General features: G+C 38.4%; 1 protein-coding gene across 2 annotated transcripts in view; it reads right to left on the bottom strand.

Annotated features, from left to right (window-relative positions):
• ccdc181 (coiled-coil domain containing 181) overlaps positions 1-20,501 on the bottom strand; it is a 33,458-nt gene extending 12,957 nt beyond the window's left edge. The window contains exons 1-3 of one of the 2 annotated variants that reach the window (XM_039745185.1): positions 20,329-20,501; positions 16,543-16,588; positions 6,405-6,523 (exon numbers count right to left, since the gene is read on the bottom strand). In XM_039745185.1, coding sequence (XP_039601119.1) covers positions 6,405-6,512 — 108 coding nt within the window. In that variant the 5' untranslated portion in view covers positions 6,513-6,523; positions 16,543-16,588; positions 20,329-20,501. The remainder of the gene's footprint in view (positions 1-6,404; positions 6,524-16,542; positions 16,589-20,328) is intronic. The other variant, XM_039745184.1, reaches the window with a different exon arrangement.
• Between the last annotated feature and the right edge of the window lie 383 nt (positions 20,502-20,884).

A 20,884-nucleotide genomic window follows, 5' to 3' on the forward strand; every position in this document is an offset into this window, starting at 1 on the left:
TGCTGCCTACCTGGATGATGTGGTCATCTATTCCAGCACATGGGAGGAACACCTACAGCAGGTCTAAGCGGTATTACAAGCACTTAGGATTAACCCAAAGAAATGCATCTTTGGATTGGGCAAAGCCAAATATTTAGGCTACCTAATGGGCTGGTTTACCTTGAAGCCACAGTGCTCCAAAGTGGATGTCATATTGAAATGACTCCGTCAAAGAACCAAGCAGCAACTCCAAGCCCTTCTCAGCTTAGCAGGTTACTACCACCTGTTTGTACCCTGATTTTCTAAGAAAGCAGCACCCCTTGACTGATTTGACAAAGGAGAGATCCCCAAACAATGTGGAATGGACTGATAAGGCAGATGCTGCATTTGGTTACTTGAAGCAGGTCCTTATGTCAGCACCAGTCTTGATAGTTCCCAAGTTTTCTTTACCTTTCTTTCATTCTCCAGACAGACACTTTTGACACAGGTCTTGGTGCCATGCTAAGCCAGCACGTCGATGGTGTTGAACACCCCGTCATGTTCCTGAGTCGGAAACCACTGGAACAAGAAACCAGGTATGCGGCGGTGAAGAGGGACGCATTGGCAATAAAATGGATGATTACGCAGCTCATTTACTACCTCTTGGGCTGGGAGTTCAGCCTTGTTATGGATCATGCACCTTTACAGTGGATGGCCCCTCACAAGGAGTCAAATCCACAGGTCACCAGGTGGTTTCTTGACCTACAGCCACACGTTTTCGCTTGTTCGTCGATGTGAATCCCTCCACATCAACGCCGATGCTCTTTCTGGGCTGAGGTTGGGGTCTTGTCACACATGTGCGCATGGAAGTCAGCTAAAGTGCTCGAATGAGGATAATTCCACACTAGACCAGGGGGGTGGCGGAGTACATTATCCTTTGTTTCTTTCAAATGCAGAGTAGTTACAGGACATTTCACCTTACTCCAATGATCTCACTTCCAGTCCTGGGCCCAATGATGTCACTTCCAGTCCCGGGTCCAATGACGTCACTTCTGGTCAAGGCCATGATGACTTCACTACCAGCCCAAACCCCGATGTCTTCATTTCCAGTCCTTGGCCTAACGAATTTCCTTCTTCTGCTTTCCTTTAAAATCGCCAGCTTTGCCTCATCCAAAACAGTTCTGTTGCAATCAATTTTCAAATTTGCAGCTGTGCTTCAAGTATACGGGAGGCTGCCCCAAACTTTTTTCTGGCTCTTGTCTATTCATTTGACAATGTATGTTAATTTACTTATTATAAAGAGACAAACAGACAACGAACAAAAAAGTAAATACAATAGGCAAATGGTGATTTCATTGCTGTGTGTTTCAATGAATTCATGTTTAGTGTTTCATTGCTGCCAGCTTTTATTTGGCTTTTCCCAACACTTTTAAGGATAATTATGTTCATTAGATGGTAGGATATATGTGTCCAGATGAATAGGACTGGTAAGCTTGTTGAATGGCCTTTTGTCATCAGAAATGTTCTAACATTCTAATGTATCAAGGGCAACTCAGTTTGCGTTTAATTTCCAGCCTAATCAAACGCTAGAATCCATACATGTATACATCCAAATATTCTCAGTCCTTCTGAGAGACAAAGGGTGAAGCCTAATCCAGCAGCACCGGAGTTCATTGCAGGTCACTCTCACATAAATGCTTCCACCCACTCACATGGATCCAACAGTCACCAATCAGGCCAACACATACTTCCTTTGGAATGGGGAGGAAAATCAGAACATCTGCAGAAAAAATCTACACAGATGCAACATGGGAAGAACTTGTAGCGGGTTTGGATCTGAACCTAAATATTGTGAAGTACATGAAATTGTGATGGTAGGAACACTATTTCTGCACACTGGTCAATCCAGGACACTATGTTTTAAAGTCTAATTGCTTGTTTTTTGTTTACAGAAGCCTTCAAAGTAACTTTACCTCAACAAGCACATATGCACACCCATTTAGTATTTTAGTAGAACATCACTCTGGCTATCATAAAAAAATGTATCCCACATTAGAATCAAATGGACATACTGTATGTAGGTGATAAAGGAAGAATATACCAGGTGACTGTCATAGTAATTTATTTTACACGGTTATAGGCAACACAAGGGTGCAGAGAATTCTCTAAACTGCTGAAAATATACAAGTAGATAGTTAAAAGGTTAAATACACCATATACAAATACCTAATACATGCTGGCTTGAAATTTTACATTCAATATTGTAGTGGGCTTTAAAACACAGTGTAATCACTATGTAAAACACTAGACTAGACTGTTTTAAAGGTCTATCCACAAACATGAAGTATACATTAATAAATGTAATACTTTTTTATAAAATATTTATGTATATTACAGTTATTATTATGTACAGTTGTCTATGAATTTCCATATCCCCAACATTATCCATGGATATCCGGGTCTCAATCCAATTGAAAGTTTGTGGGTAAAACTGAAAAAGTGTGTGCGAGCAAGGAGGCCTACGAACCTGTCCCAATTACACCAGTTCTGTTTGGAGGAATGGGCCAAACTTCCAGCAACTTATTGTAAGAAGCTCTGAACATTGCTGATCGTCGAAAACCCCAGATACAGCACGTCGCCACCCCTAAGCCTACCTGATGCAAGTCTGAACTGGCAGTCAGACAACAGGAGAGGCATGTCAACCCTGCCCGCTGTTACAAGTGTGAGGAGGTGGACCAAACCATCCCATACTGCCCCTTCTTTGATGAACCAATGAACTGCAGCTCACTCTACTTATTGATTCTGGCGGTAACATATCAATTATAGCTCGCCATTACGTGCTTCCACAACAATGGGAGTCCGGAGTGACCAGTTTGACCTGAATTCACGAATAAATTTGATAGTACATGTCCGACTCTTGTATCAAAACAAACTGTGGGATAAATCAGAAACTTGCACACCCCACCTTATCTGATGATACTGGGGCGAGAGTGATCATACATTAAAGGCGGAAAGACATGAACCATCCAAGGTAAACCTCTGTGCCTTATTATAGATGCCTTCTCACGCTGTCCCCACGCTGCATCATCAGCCGGCAGTAGAGCATAAACACATGGCAGCCCTGTATGACATGGGTGATGTAACACTGTCTTGCTCAGACATCTCTACAGAGACTGATGTTACTGAGGTCAATCCAGATCAACCTGCTAATTTACAATTTTAAGTTAGGCCTCTTTCAAGAGAGAACAGTGAAATGATGATTCCCTTAAGTTTCCCAAAAATGCTGTGGTTCTCTTTTAACAGCCAATGCATGTCTTATCCAATACCACAGGGCCCACACTTTGTAATTAATAATGATTTATTGTATCATGTAGCAGAGCATGAGGGTGAAGTGTGGTCATTGCTGCTATTTCTGTGGGCCTACCAGTGGCAGGTTTGAGAGCTCGCTCGTGGCCATCTCTTAGGAGCCCACCTGGGAGCATGACAGATTTGAAAATTCAACCAATTCTGAAAGAAAATATGGAGCATGAGCAATCAGCTCAGGCTCGCTATTATGACAGTGGCACAACACTGCAGGAGTTTCAATCCAGAGACAGAGTCATGGTTTTGCTTTCCATTTCCCACTCTAAATTACTGGCACATTGATAAATAAAGAGAGGAAGGGGCTGGTCGACTGTTTGGTAAAACAGCCAAACTGTCTCCCAACCGAACAACTTTACCATGTGAATCTGTTGAAACCATTATAATATATAAATCATTATAATATATATCTCTTTTAAGATAAGATTCCATAATATTTTGGAATAAGCATTTATATTGGGGGAAAAGACGCCTTTCTCTCTTTACTACTCTCAACAGTTTTGCTCTGGTTGTTGGCCTTCCTCTTTTTTCTTTTTTTCATGGGTGGGGGTTAATTTGAATTTAGTTTTTTAAGTTTGACTTGATTGTATGGAATGTTACTGTATATGCTTTTAATAAATTCAACAAAAGATCAAAAAAATGCGGAAGGGCAAGAACCCTAATTGTTACTCTGGACAACCATGTTTTTACTTCATTGAAAACACCCAAACAATGACAAGAGTTTGAAACAGCCATCTTGTCATCTTGTCTGTTCTGGAAGTGGTTAATAAGCGACTCGGAAAACCAGGGTTCGTCACTGAAGAATGTTCATATTGTCTCCCTAAAGCAAAAACAGGAGAAGTTGAACTTGAGATCAGGAGGATGCTAGACCTTGGTGTTATCATGGACAATTTTAGTCCCTGGTCTTGCCCCATAGTCCTAGACCCTAAACCCAATGGCACCTACAGTACTGCCTACCTGGATGACGTGGTCATCTATTACAGCACCTGGGAAGAACACACACAGCACATTCATACTGTGCTCCTGACACTGAGGCAAAGCTGGCCTAGGCATAAATCCGAAGAAATGTTTCTGTGGACTGACCAAGGCAAAATATTTATGCTAGTTGGTGGGCAAGAGTACGGTTCATCCGTAATGTGCCAAAATTGATGCCATCACGGACAGGCTACCTGGTGGGCTGGGGTACTGTGAGGGCCACAGTGTTCCAAAGTAAACACTATCTTGAAATAGCCCCATACGAAGATCAAGAGGCAAGTCCAAGCTTTCTTTGGATTACCATGTTACTATTGCCGGTTTGTTCCTCATTTTTTAAGAGAGCTGCGTCCTTGACTGATCTAACAAAGAAGAAAGTCCCTAACTCAGTAGTGTGGAATGCTAAAATAGAGGATGCATTCCGTGACTTAAAGCAGGCCCTTACATCAGCACCAGCCTAATTTTCCTTCTCCTTTTATTTTACAGAGCAACGCTTCATACACGGTGCCGTGTTGAGCCAATTGTCGACACTGTTGAACACCCTGTAATGTTCCTGTTCCAGAAACTACTGGATTAGGAAAGCAGGTATGCACTATGGAAAGAGAGGCCGTGGCCATCAAATGAGCTATTAACCAGTTGCAATACTACCTCCGGGGTTGTGAGTTCGCTCTAGTGATTGACCATGCATGACTCTTCACAAGGAGTCGTATCCTCGTCTTACCAGGTGGTTCTTGGATCTGCAACTCTTTCATGGTTAGGACTTTCTCCATGCCAGCACCAATTCTCTATCCCAGGTTCATGACCTCGTAGTTCAGAGTGCCTGACCCAAAGTATCTAAGCTGAGGGTTCCTGTCACATGCATGTGTATCGAGGGCAATTTAAAGGCTCAGATAATGATAATTTCATGCTGGAACACAAGAGGGAGCTCTCAACTAACAACCTATCTCTTCCATCCTCTGCAGACAGGAAGATTGAATTCTTTAACACCCTTGGCCATCACTTCCAGTGTCCGCCTGCCTGGACCTCCCTCTTCCTGCCAGAAGTCCTTATCAATGAAAGCCCTGCCATCCTGAGTAGTCTGTTTTGGAGACTTGCGTCTAAAACGACATCTTGTTTTTTCTTTTAACGCATTTATAAGCCACCGTTTGTTTATATTATACAGGGTTTGCCTATGGGTGCCCCAACTCTTCACAGTTGTCTGTGTTCTTTAAACATATATTTCAAAACACATCCTATTGTTTTCTTTTTTAGGACACTGCATGAAGTTAGGAAAGCTACCAGCAGTCACAGGACCAAAATCAGTACTGAGTGAAAAAATTACATCAGTGTATAAAGCCAGCGAGAGCGTCAGTCTAGATGCACGTGTGAATTTGTAGCTAAAGCAAATTACATCTGTTTACACACACATTAACGCTGTAACACACTTATGATGGATCACATTAAGAGTTGGTCAGTAATAGATAGTTATCATATTTAACATAATTGGTAAGCAAATATATTTTATATCCACAAACAACAATCAAGTCAGTGGAAAAGACAAAAGAACCATGTAGTGGGATGGCAACAGCCAGGTATGTCCAACACTGACCCCTGTGTGGCAGCAACAATGTGTGTAATATTCAGCTGTCATCTCCTTCATAGGACAATTTGGTATCATTCTAAAACACTAAACTTCTTTATGACTGTGTGGCATAGAGTCTATTTTCACTTTTTCTTGTTGGGCCAGTTTCCATTCTAACTATAGGTTAATAGTTGCAGTGCACTGAGCTGTGCGGATAAATACAAGCAGACCCTAGAGGTACTTTTTAATGCTAAATTAATTATGGCTAAAGTCTATATATGAAATTTTTGTTATGGGTGTCTTTGAGAAAACTAAGTCATCTCAGGAAATATGTAACATGATTTGATGGATGAAGTTAATTACTTTAAAAAGATCCATTTGCTGGATCTGGCCTGTGGTATATGAGTTTGACAACCCTGATAATGGAAATATATAAAAGGACATATAATATATCAGTACATTTTGTGAAAAACTGATTCACAAATTGGCAACAAGTAAAACACTTTTAATTTTACACATACATTCTATGGGGATTAAAAATTGTATTACACACCTCTATATGACCAGCTTTGTTTTCTTCATTAATTAGCCAGTCCAAGTCTTTTTCAAAGTCATCTTCATACTCCTCATGTATAATCTGGTCTGTCCCTTTTTCAGACATCCTATAATGTTCTAAACATAAATTAATAAAATTACCACATAAAAATTATATTTATGACAGAAACTTAATGGTACAGAATAAATTTACCCATTTAAGTTTTGATAAGTTAACTAACTGAAAAAGACTTTAAGGTATTAGAAAATATATTTAATGTTGTCCCAGTCCTATATTATCTCATGCTTATGAATAATAAGTGTTACTTTCATTTCACTTTACACTATCACTATCAGAGTCCTTTATCTAGGACACACAGTATCCAGGTAAAAACAAAACTGCATATAGACAAGTTTACCACAAGACTCTGGATCTACAAGGCAGCAGAGCTTTACCCACTGTGCCATTATGCCCCCCACCAACCATCCCCCAATTACAATAAGTTTTTTTTATCTTTTACAACCACCAATAAAGTATAATGCCATATTTAAAAATAATTTCCATCACCTATGAACAAGGATGTTCACATGTTATACTTCAGATATTCCACAAACTGTAGATCAATTCATTTTTTAAATAACTATTAACTATATAAATTAACTATTTTTCATCATATTCCTCTAGAGAATTATTTTATAGTTATTACAAATCAACAGTTCCTCCGCCTTCAGGTGGGGGAACGGGTCCTAACTGTTGTTTGCGCGTATGCGCCGAACATCAGTTTGGAGTACCCACCCTTTTTGGAGTCTCTGGAGGGGTGCTAGAGGGCATACCTTCTGGGGACTCCCTCATTCTACTAGGAGACTTCAATGCTCACGTGGGCAATGACAGTGAGACCTGGAAGGGCGTGATTGGGAGGAATGACCCCCCGATCTGAACCCGAGCAGTGTTTGTTATTGGACTTCTGTGCTCATCATGGATTTTCCATAATGAACACCATGTTCAAGCATAGGGGTGTTCATATGTGCATTTGGCACCAGGACACCCTAGGCCTCAGTTCGATGATCAACTTTGTGGTCGTGTGATCAGACCTGCGGCCACATGTCTTGGACACTCGGGTGAAAAGAGGGGAGGAGCTGTCAACTGATCAGCACCTGGTGGTAAGTAGGCTTCGATGGTGGGGGAGGATGTCAGTCAGGTCTGGTAGGCCCAAACGTGTTGTGAGGGTCTGCTGGGAAGGTCTGGCAGAGTCCCCTGTCAGAAGTAGCTTTAACTCCTACCTCCGGCAGAACTTCGACCACATCCCAAGGGAGGTGGGGGACATTGAGTCTGAATGGGCCATGTTCCGTGCCTCTATTGTTGAGGTGGCTGACCGGAGCTGTGGCCGTAAGGTGGTTGGTGCCTGTCGTGGCGGCAATCCCCGAACCCGTTGGTGGACACCAGCGGTGAGGGATGCCGTCAAGCTGAAGGAGTCCTACAGGACCCTTTTGTCCTGTGGGACTCTGGAGGCAGCTGCTACTGTAGGTACCGGCAGGCCAAGCGGAATGCGGCTTCTGTGTTTGCTGAGGCAAACACTCGGGCGTGGGAGGAGTTTGGGGAGAACATGGAAAACGACTTTCCTCGGCTTCGAGGAGATTCTGGTCCATCATCCGGCGTCTCAGGAGGGGGAAGCAGTGCAGTGTCAACATTTTATATGGTGGGGATGGTGTGCTGCTGACCTCGACTTGGAACGTTGTGGGTCAGTGGGGGGAGTACTTCAAAGACTTCCTCAATCCCACTAACATGCCTTCCAATGAGGAAGCAGAGCCTGGGGACTCAGAGGTGGGTTCCCTCATCTCTGGGACTGAGGTCACCGAGGTGGTCAAAAAACTCCTTGGTGGCAGGGCCCCAGGCGTGGATGAGATATGCCTCGAGTTCCTCAAGGCTCTGGATGTGGTAGGACTGCCTTGGTTGACACGCCTCTGCAACATCGTATGGACATCAGGGACTGTACCTCTGGATTGGCAGACCGGGGTGGTGGTCTCCCTCTTTAAGAAGGGGGACCGGAGGGTGTGTTCCAACTACAAAGGGATCACACTCCACAGCCTCCCTGGAAAAGTCTATTCGAACCCCCTGATAAGGGCTGTTCGGTCCCTGTACGATCGGTGTCAGAGCTTGGTCCGTATTGCCAGCAGTAAGTCAAACCCATTTCCAGTGAGAGTTGGACTCCGCCAGGGCTGCCCTTTGTCACCGATTCTGTTCATAACTTTTATGGACAGACGTTTTAGGTGCAGCCAGGGCATTGAGGTGTCCGTTTTGGTGGACTCAGGATTGGGTCACTGCTTTTTGCAGATGATATTGTCCTGTTTGCTTTATCAGGCCGTGATCTTCAACTCTCTCTGGATCAGTTTGCAGCCGAGTGTGACGCAGCTGGGATGGGAATCGGCACCTCCAAATTCTAGACCATGGTCCTCAGCCGGAAAAGGGTGGAGTGCCCTCTCAGGGTTGGGGGCGAGATCCTGCCCCAAGTGGAGGAGTATCTTGGGGTCTGGTTCACGAGTGAAGCAAGAATGGAGTGTGAAATTGACAGGCGGATTGGGCATCGGTCTGTCGTGGTGAAAAAGGAGCTGAGCTGTAAGGCAAAGCTCTCAATTTACCAGTTGATCTATGTTCCTACCCTCACCTATGGTCATGAGCTATGGGTAGTGACCGAAAAAACAAGATCGCGAATACAAGCAGCCGAAATGAGTTTCCTCCATCTAACGGGAGGAGGCCCTGGGGAAGACCCAGGACACGCTGGAGGGACTATGTCGGGATTCCCCCAGAAGGGCTAGAAGAAGTGGCTGGGGAGAGGGAAGTCTGGGTATCTCTGCTCAAGCTGCTGCCCCCGCGACCCGATCTCGGATAAGCAAAAGAGGATGGATGGATGGATGAAGTTATTACATATCTGATAAGACAAAAACTGGGGAAAATTCTCAACATCTTTTCTCCTAACAAAAAAAGCATCAACTTCTAACATTTGAATTCACATTCACAAAATTAATGTAAGTTAGAAATTCAAGCTGTACAATAAGAAATTCTTGGGTTTATTTCAATATTTACTTGTCGTTGCTGACCAGAGTTGCACAGTGTGTAAAGAGGTTATACAACACAGGTATGCTCAGTTACATTTAACGGTGTGATCTGTAGTTCTATATAAAGCAGTGCTTACAAGCTTAGACATGGAGCTGGAAAATTCAGTAATAAAACCAAAAATGTCAATAATTAAAAACAGCTCTTTAAAAAAACACACAAGAAACATTTAGTATAAGTACATAACACAGAGAATTTCATTTCTGGATTTTTTTTAAATCACAAATCAATTTTTATCTGTATCTTTAAGTAATCATTACCTATATCTTTTCATCTTAGGTTACCGCCACCCACTCCAGGAGTCAAGCTTGCTGTTGGTATTTGTCCTGACTTACAAAACATGGTCTAATTCAACTAAATGAAGTAGCTGTGGGTTAACTACCAACAATTAGAAAACTGAGGATCAGTTAGGGCATCAGTCAGAGGGCACCAGTCAGATAATAGGCATGCGTGTAACAGACTGAGACATGCTAGACTATAAAATAGAAAATGGCCTTAAGAACATACAATATAGATTCTCTGCAAGTAAAGGAACTAGATCTCATGTAAAACAATGAAAAGATAAATACATATATGCAAATATAAATATAATCAGACTCTTCCCCACATACAAATTTCTCCACAACCAGATTTCCTGATCAAAGATGGCTTCTCTCCTCCTTTGCAGTTTTCAAGTGTAGTTAGGGATACCCCCAAGCTCCCAGGTGAGTGCGGTAAAGTTTTTACTTGTAATCCAAAGGCTAAAATCTTTGTGTGTTGTTGGCACATATGCATCAATTTTAGAGAGAGTATGTTTGGTCATTTTAAATGTACTGCCTATGGACTCCTCCATCCTGGAATGAGACTTTTAATGGTCTTACAGGAAAAACAGAAATACCAGATGAAGCAGGATTGAAAAGAATTTAGCAGATCTAAATCTGATCTGAATTTTATTGGATTTCTTTACTGGCCATGGACTGTTCATAATAAACACCATGAAGGAATATAAGGTTGCTTATAAGTATACTTGCTGCAAGAGTACCTTATATAAAATGCCACTGATGGAGTTTGTAATCATGTAATCTTACTAGAGGCCCTTACTCTTACACACAGAGGTACTGACCAGTTGACTTGATGGTGACACGGTTTTGGAAAATCTGCAAGATAATCTTACATAATGGAATTGCATAGGGTATCTGAAATGGCTAGCAGATGGTACTGTTTGGGAGTTGAAACTTCCTCTCTGGAAAAATGTCTGCATTTCAGCAGAGGCTAGCCTTATGGAGTCTGAAAGGATCCCAGTTAAAAATTCAGTTCTAAGTTGTGAGTAGCTGAGAACAAAAGAAGGTCCATGCTCATAATGGCAGCATACTTAGGACTTGTGAGTGGACAAAATTGGTGAGGGAAATTAATGAAAAGGACTTCCATGCAATATTAGCTGAAAAGTTGATTGATCTGCGGTGGGTTGGCACCCTGCCCAGGATTGGTTCCTGCCTTGTGCCCTGTGTTGGCTGGGATTGGCTCCAGCAGACCCCCGTGACCCTGTATTCGGATTCAACGGGTTAGGAAATGGATGGATGGATGGAAGTTGATTGATTTTGGAGGATTTCAGTATGGGGTTTATTAAGAAAATTTTGATCATGGTCTATACAATTTAGCTTACCACATGCACATACTTAAATTATTCACTTACAGTTTCTATCCTCTAAAGGAGAAACAGACAATTGCGTAAAACCAATACTCATTCCCACATGAATTAACAAATAATAAAATAAAAAAATAAATCAGATTAGTTTTTAAGTTTGACAGAAAATCATTTTGTCAAGTTTATAAGATTTGCTGTTGCGAGAACACATCAGTGTATGAAGGAAACATTAGCTGGTTAATAACACTTACAGAAAGTAAATTTTAACTCAAATTTGAAATGTCACATACACTGGATACTCTAATTTACAAACTGTTTTCATCTTTTTTTATATTTTTCCCAACTTTAAGCCTATCTTTGTGAAATAAAACTTGTTAAAGATTATTATATCAGAATCCTCTCACATAAATGATCAGACTTTGATATTGTCCATGCTTTTGTTTAAATTATCATACACTTTTATTTAAGTGCCAGCTTACGGACTTAGCAAACTTTTGTAAACTGTGTTTATACTAAGCAATACCACACACCAGCCCTGGTGCAGTTGTACTTTATCTAAGGTGAATAATTTTGATAGCTATTAAGGCAGCAGTGCATTCACAGCTCTTTGAAGTGGCATGCCATGGTAAGCTTAACTTTATTTTTATGATCCCTCATTGCACAGTGCTATATATTCAGTGCCCTGTGTTTGTTTTCCATATGTGTGCTGGTGACACTTGTTTGATTGACACAACCGGCCTTTGGCTTATTATGCTGAGAGCCTGCAGCGTTAGTTTCTGCATGACAAAGTTCTGCTTGCTCTTGTCTCGGTTGCTTATTCACTCTTAAGCATATTTAGTTGTGAATCGAAAATACTGCAGGCTATATTTGTACTGTAATCATGCATCAGATGCCCTAAGATTCCAGTATCCCCCTGCTAAATTTGTTCTGCAGTTTTTAATTTTGATATATCTGATTTTCATAATATTTGCTAATGTATGTGGGCCTGGTGAGCGTGGTGAGGAGAGGGAGCAGAATTTAACAGTAGATGATATCACATAATATGATTTGGATTTCTTTAGAGTCCTGCAGACCTCGGCCATCAAGCTGCCTCCCCAATTTGGCCATTCCACAGCTGTAACAGTGCTGGGCCAGCCAATTCAATGAAAGGACCCCTCTACACCACGATTCCTGCGATCATCCATTAGGGATGACTTTATCTTAGGCAGGCAAAACAACTTGGCAGGTGGGCCATGGCACCAAGTGTCACATTTGAGTACCGAGAAGAGAAACAGAATACCAGTAAAGGAAGGAAGAGAAGTGGTCTACCCAGTGCATTGAAGAGTGAGAGCCCCGTGATGCTGGAAAACTTTAGAAGAACTGTACACTATTAGATGGTAGCACACATTCCTATCCAGAAACACTGGGACTATGCTTTTCATTTAAAGGTGAAGACAAGTCAAAGATAGGATAAAAAAAAACTGTTTTAGTCTAGGTCTACTATGTGTCCACAGGGTTAGACTGATTGCTTACTGGCAGAAGCAGGTGGATGATGTCAAAAAAGAATGAAAGAAACATAGAGACAGAGGGAGTGAGAGGAGATGAAAATTGACTATTTTCATGTAATACTTGACGGTGAAGCAAGGGAAAGCCACCATACCAGTCAGACAGAGAGTAGTTCAAGCCTGTGCAATGAAACCACAGTCGGACAGCAGGTTCCTTAAGTCTATTTTTTTTGTACATGTAGTTTCCTTTTTATCTTTCCCTTGTGTATATCTTCTGAAATAAATGTGGCTATTTTATCTACACTGGGTCTCCTTGGTGTTATTATATGGGAACAGACACCAAGGGAGAGAGCTCTCTTATTAAGGTGCTTACACACTCATTTAATCTTTCTTCATTGATCTAAATTATTTTCTAGGCAATTCTCTTCAAATAATGTATTTTATGAGGAATTAATGTATTTACTTTTAAAATAATTTAACAAATAATAATACTTTTTAACAGAATTTTTTAAGACTTGGGAGTAATACAAATATATGTTTAAATATTAACTATTTTTTAAAATAACTGCACCATAGAATCTCTGCTCCTCAACAAAAGCAACTGCAAATGTACAATATGCAAATTCTGGGTTGAAGAATGGCATATAGTTTATGGAAACTGAGTAAGCCACCAAGACTGAACTAATGGCAATAATCAGCAGAAAAAAATAAAAATTAATGCAGAAAATACATTTTTCGCAGCAAGTAGTGATATATAGTATGTACTGATAAAATATTTAAAAATACCATAGTTTAAACAAACAACACATGATTTAAGGCAAGTCAGCATTACATCTACTTTGCTGTATTTTAACCTATAAGAAGTTCATCATTAACTCTATTATAAATATTTGCATTTAACCACTATACACTACAGTAGTAACAGTTATCAGCTCAATGAAAACTGACCTATTTTATTTTTTAATTCTTTGAATGAAAAGATCTATTGCATTCAACCTTAGGGTAATTGATTGAAATCAGCAATAAAGAAAATAATTTTATAATCAAATTATAATCATATAATTAGATTACAAAATAATTATTGTTATTTTTAGGTCAAAGACTAAACTTATGATGATTAAATGTAACTTATAAGTCTATTAAATAATTGGGCCCTTAATGTTTTCACTTCCTTATTACATTTAAAAAAAAAAACACACACATTCCACAAAAAAGTAAAGTCTGAAGAACAATTGAACGAACGTCATGCATGTGGTGCTATAAATACAAAACAAACTACTTAAATCATTAGAATGGAAGCAAACATAATCCAGCAGTTACTTGGTACATGCCCACACATGCATATCATAGCCTCTACCTGGATACTATTAGGAGAGTTTGCAAAAACAGTCCTCCTCATTGCAACATCCAAAACAAATGTATGCACTGACTGAATCGTACTCTACAGTTTAAACATTTATTCTAGCCTCTGAAACTGCTGATATATATATATTTTTTAATTTTCCATGATGAATTAAAGACATTTTAAAACACAAAGGACCAGTGCTTGGTACATACAATTAACCTTTAATTAAAAACAAAAATTAAAAGCAAGCAACCTACAAAAGTTAACGAAAACCCTTATCCTTCTCATGAACTCATTTGCTTCCTGCAGATTCTGAAATATTTTCTTTTAAACATATAGCTTCATTGTAATGTGGTTAACTGGGATATAAATAAAAAAATAAAACTAATATCTTTTAAGATAAATAAAGACTTATCTGAATAACTAGCTCCAGATAATTTAGTAAAAATTTGCACAACCATTTCACCTTTTATGAGAAATACAATAAACTCAATTAGTCACTATGAGCACAACCCTAACAAAAAATAATCATTAACTATGTGCTTTTTGTCTTTATGGTACATTGGCAGTTGTCAATTTACATAGACATTTGTTAACAATCTAAATGTGAAAGCACCAGTTGTTTAATAGCTAGTCACAATACATTCCTACATGTCTTCCACATTATCTGTCATCAGTATCTATTACATGACTTCCATGGTCAGCCTACATATAGCATTTTCCTTTTTTATCAAAATGCTTGGGTTAAATCATTAGGTATGAAACATTTTTACATAGTTGTCTTTGATTTCATGGCTTTGATAATTCATTATACTATGATAATTATATTTTTCTTCAGTCTCCTTGTTGAGAAGCTTAATGATTTTCCACTATCTAAACATGTTGTTGACACTGTCCACCAATGTACTTTTCTCTTTTATTCAATTTCATATATATATATATTTTTTTTCAATGGAGTTGACATACTCATTGATACAAGACCTCTTAGATATACCACTGTGGGAGAATGGGACTCCTTCATACCTAAACCAATATGTTTTTAATTTGCCTTATTGTGACTACTGTCTTGGTATTATCCAAGTCAGAAGTTTGCTCTTTTCCATCTTTTTTACAATTCTTCTCTGTGTTTGAGGGGTAATGTTGTTGTTTGTTGTAATATTTCTTGAGTTTCTGTAAAATGAAAAGTTGCTCCTGGGGATATATAATTTTAATTATGATGAGGAAATGCAAATATCCTAGTTTTAGCATACTAAAAATTGCACATAAAAGATCAAATAAATGTCCTTCAGCTCAACATGTAATTAGGCATGGCATTAGAAAGATACATTATCTTTAATAACTAAGTAGTTTGCCATATTATGTACCAACCGGTAAAATTGCCACAGTACTGAAAGAGACAGTTTCAAATGAGGTTATGGTAACTGATATCTTGTGAAATAAGTTATAAAAACAGAATACAATTATATTTATTGATTTTAACAATTTAAGAATAGTCAATTAGTAGCACCCCATGGTCGGTTTTCATTTGTTGTCTTAAAGCTATTTATTTTATTCAACTTAAGCAGTACTGTGTCCACATTTCACTTAATTGTCCATACAAGAATCAAATTATGAAATATGACCAACTGCAGGGAACAAGGACACTAAGTAGCACTGTGCACTCTCTCCTATATCAATATTGTTACTATACTTCCACATACTGTATACCAGCATGAGATGTTGTATGAATAGGAGAATTCACTTAGCATAAATGCTTCCAAATTTGCACTAAACTCTGCTTACGTGATTATAAGTGATGTTATTCTTATTGAGATTCAAATAATGCTGGCAAAGTGTTAATTATCATGGAAAACACTACATATTTTTATTGCCAAAGTTCAGTGATGGAATTTAAATTCTTGGGTCATTATATTGAACCAATGCCTACTACAAACGAAACACATGTACACTTCCCACAATTAATTGCATTTTTGATACAAAAACTTAAAAAGGGAGAGAACTCCCTTCTTTTTAATTAACCTGTATAGTTGCACAATGGTGAGCTCATAAAAATCCTTTTTTATATGAATACTATGAAGACAATTAAATTATAAGACATTTTTCATAGTCACACAGTAGATCAGTAGAAGAAGGTGAACCTGTGATATTGTGCTTTACAATCCAAATGTCTGAACTATTGTCAGCATAAATGTTAAGAATGTTTCTGGAAATATGCCAAAACATCTGGACAAAGCTACAAGCCATGGCCACTGGAGCTGTTCCAGGTAAGGAAGACACAAGGTAGCTCTGCTCACTAATCATGGTGCCAGAGAATGGTGATGTGTTGTGTATTGATTATCACATACAAATAATAATTAAAATTTTTTCTCTACATGAACATAAGGACCTATAAGCATTTCCATATAGCAATATGTTCTAGTGCTAATAAATGTTCCAACTGTCAGTAAAGGACATAAAAAAACGACATCCTATTGGCAACATATATGATTAAGGTGTCTGTATAATGTAGAAACTATCCTCATAATTCACTCTAAATCATACCATTACAAGCATACTCAACTCAAAGATCTACCATCAACTGAGAGAACTTACCTAAAAAGTAATCGCCATATTTGAATAACTTACTATCCCAGCATTCCTATGAGTAAATACATGAAAAGATAATGTCAGTTAAAGTAAAATGTTGCAAAATAATTTTCAAAACCATCCATCAACATGTTTACTTGAAACTCTCACATACAAGTAATTTTCTTGACTTGCACTGTCCAAGAGATCACGGGTACCTGGGCCACAACCATAGGTGTCAGAAAGAAGCCGGTAAAAGAAGATTTAATGTTACAGCAATCATGTTCGTCCACATCAGTCAATGAATATTGTCACCAGTTGGCAACCAGATGTGTAACTTAAGTTTCTAAACCCTAGGTATTGCTGATGCTATGTTCTTCGACAAATATTCAGCTTTCCTTTGTGTCTAATAATGGCTCAGAACCACAGGGTGATTCACAAAAAACATTTATTCAGTGAATTAAAAAAAGAAATCCAGGTATCAGCACAATTCAAATAAAGCACACACTTGTCACATGAGGAGTGATATAAATTTAAGTTAGCAAAAGATATTTGTAGTTTTTCATAGAGTGATCCAATATTTAAGGGGTGACTGAAAGTTTATTAATGTACTGACCTACATGTATAAGGTTAACTTTGAATGCTGTTTGCCTTTTGGAGCTTCTAAACTGCAGTATCAAGTGTCTCTCAGGATCATGTATCCCAATCCAATAGATTATTTGGTTTTCCTCTCAGCATGTCATCCCAATTTCCTTTAACTCCCCCATACTATGTTTAACCCACAGATCCACTTCTATAAGGACTCACTGTAAACCTCCCCCTACTGAAATGTGCATTTGAAAGGTTCTATACATAAAAAGCAATGTTCTGTGTCCTGCCATATAGTATACTGCATCTTAAGCTTCCTGGTAGCTCAGTTAGACTAATGTACCATTTATTTTTATTTTGGATTGAGCAAAACATTTAAGACACCTACACTCAATTTACACAGTAAGGATGGATTATAAATATGACTCCCAACAATTACACATTCTGTTGAAAATAGTCTTCCTCTGGTTAATCTTTGACTTCTCTTGTGGTACAATATAAAAATTTTGTATTTAATTTAGCATTGGTTGTTTATTAATTCAGCGCCATTATTGAAATCAGTATCTCCTGTATTATATTCAGTATTACATATGACCATAAATACGTACCCATCTGGAAGGGTACTTGATCATTTTTGTTTTCATTATTGTAGCCAAGAACAGTAACTTTTAAGGTTTTATCACACAGCTGCTTGACTTTCTTTAATCACAAATAAGTTAACTACCTTATCAGTTTCTACATTAATAAAATTACAGCCAACGTTATTTTTTGCTTGAAACAAATGTAAACAAAATATTAATAATAATAACTAATGTACAGTACATAACACCATTGTTACTCTTTCCATAAATCCTAACATTACCACCAAAAATGAGTAGTAATTTTGTTAAAATCTCCCACTGGTAAACTCTAAGAAAAAAAAGCACCAAGTAAAAGCAAATCTAGCACAAATTTTTCAAATTTTCATATTCTGTATTGAATTGTATGTAACCCAAAACATTTTATGTAAATACAGAAAAAGGTAAAGTTTTGCATATAGGCATAAAAATACAGGAAAAAGAAATTAATTTACATGGAAAAATTAGATCACATGAAAAACTTTGGAGTTACAGTAGAATTTTCACTCTCCACAGTCCAACATTTTACACAAATATTAAAATGCAAAGCCCTTCATCCACATATACTAGACTGGGTCTGGTTCTGGTGTGCTACTTTAACAGGTTTACTTTTTAACTCTGTTGCATGTGAATTTATTATAGCTGTATATCTAGGATAACAATTATAACCAAAGGTCATGGCAGTAAATGTAGATATATAAACACAGAAAATCATTTACACAAGAACAAAATATAAATATATTAGTCATTAATAGTGTATAAGATTATGCAGCACCCATTTGGCCAGATGAGTACAGGTGAATCACCTTTCATTCCACCAAACAATCCAATCACTGAAGCACATCAGGCATTGGAATAATAAATAGTTTTAATCGCACTACCCACATGAAGGCCACAATGCATAGGCTACCATGACAATATGCAGTGCCCAAAGTGGGCAAAACAATTCAACAGCTAATTCCTATGTTATCACATGTAATTTTCTGCCCATTTTCCTTATGAAAATCACAGTGGTAACAGACTCAGTATGTCAGTTCAGAACTCTCCAAACCCATCAACAGTCAAGGTCCTAAAAGATATCCTATTATTTTTTACAGTTTTTACAGAATACACGTTGCAAAAAATAAGTTAGATTTGAAGGCTATATTTGAAGGCTTATAGATGTTATGAATACAGATATAAGGAGGAAAGGAAAAGGAAATTAAGTATTAAATATATCATTATGACTTCTTTAATAAGACCAGATTCAATATGCTACTACAAGAGTACTGATATTACCACTAAACATACCACATGTGCAAACTTCATAAAATGGCTTTCTTTCTGACAAGTTGCAAAACATTTTCTGCCACCTTTGTCTTAAGCTGTAAAGCAAGTCTAAATGAAAGACAGTTTTCTAATTGAGAGATTAGACTTCTGTGCTTGTGATTCACTACACTGGAACAATCTAGAACCACAAATTTAAGTAATTTTTTGTTAAATCTCTCTTTTGAAGAAGGAAATGTCCCCTCCCCAATGTGAGGTGCTTGACTTGTTTGTTTACTCTGCAGCAATATGTAAATTTAAAAGTACTATTAAACTATGTCTAAAAATTGTAATGAAAGTTATACAAAGGTGTGGCAATGTCTTCTGGAAAATAACAATTGAGTTCTGTTATTCAATCATAGTGGTGTTACACTGTAATCTATTCATAAATCTCTTTCAACAAAGCCTGCCTCATCACTCTTCACATAATTTTTCAGTTAACAGATGTATATGGATTATCTGTTTAGCCACTTGAACCTGCTTCTTCCTATGCAGATATAAGAGTGTGAAATCCACCCTGGAAGCATCTGAAGCACTGGTACCAATCCTGAATGGAGCTCCAGCAGGCCTGAGAGCATACATTTAACAATGTACATTTTGTTAAAGCAGGTACATGAACATTTGATAATTATTTAGAGATAAACGTCCATATTGTATTGACATACAAAAGTGCAAAATTGTGACCCTATAGTTAGGATATAGCAGGTTGGATAATGGATGGATGGTCCTTACAATAGCAGAACAGACTGGCACGTGTTGCTCATGACACAAATGCAGGCCCAATCCCGGGACTTGATGAATTTTTATCTGAATGCGCTGCTTTTTTCCCTACAAAAAAATTGTACACGTAGACGCGTATTTTTTCCCCGAGGAAAAACAAGAAAGTTAGGTTCATTGGGTGCTTCATTGGCTCAGTATGAGTGTGTATAAGTGGGAGCAGCCCATTTACAGAAACAAATAGAACTGTTCAAAGAGTTCATTATAATGTGACCCCAACAAATGAAAGGCACAGCTCCACTATCACATCGATATTGTCAACTATCATACATAAGGGTAATAACTGTAAACGCACGTTTTCTTAAGAACACTGCACCAAACCGACTCACATACCACAGTTAAAGGGTGTAAAAGCGTGGTAAGCACCTCTTGTAAATATTTGTTTTTTTCCTTATTTAATAGGTGAATAATCAAACTATAGTTTCTTCCAGAATTTCTGCGAAGAGACGGCCCTGTAACCAGTACTAAACTCGAGAAGACCGCAACTATTGGGACAAAGGCTGTATGGAAGTGTTTATTTTCTTACCCTCCACAATATTGCAGCACAAACTGGTCCAAACTATGAAGTCTTAATTCGTGAAAGTGTTCACAGGGGCTTCTTTTGATTTTCTGTCGCCGTCGTTTACTGTGCCTTTTCTTTTTAGCTGCACTTCTGTAATCTGGTTACAGGCTAGACGACAGAATGTGAGCAATCCTCTTATGCGCGGCAGCTGTTGTCATGGAGACCGAAGCGCGCAGCCGAAAAGGGCGGGACCAGGAAAAGCAGAAGGCATTGGTGCACAGAATGAAAGGTGCGCGCCAATATCGGCGTAATTTGGAGTACACTGATCGCTCTGTTTATTTGAGACCATAAAACCTGACTCACCAGTACGCGACACTTAAGACTGAGTATATCAGCTTTAGAATACTGACAGTCGCACAAAAAATGGAATTGTGCTGCTCTTACAGAGCGGATTCAGACTTAATTCAAATAAGAAAATAATTTATTCATTCTTCGTCCGTATAGATTCTCCGATTGTAAAGAATTCAACAAATGATATGTTTTGCAAATGGCTAATTAAAGTATTATTATTATTGTTGTT

The sequence above is a fragment of the Polypterus senegalus genome, chromosome 2 (assembly GCF_016835505.1).
Source record: "Polypterus senegalus isolate Bchr_013 chromosome 2, ASM1683550v1, whole genome shotgun sequence".
Lineage (NCBI taxonomy): Eukaryota > Metazoa > Chordata > Cladistia > Polypteriformes > Polypteridae > Polypterus > Polypterus senegalus.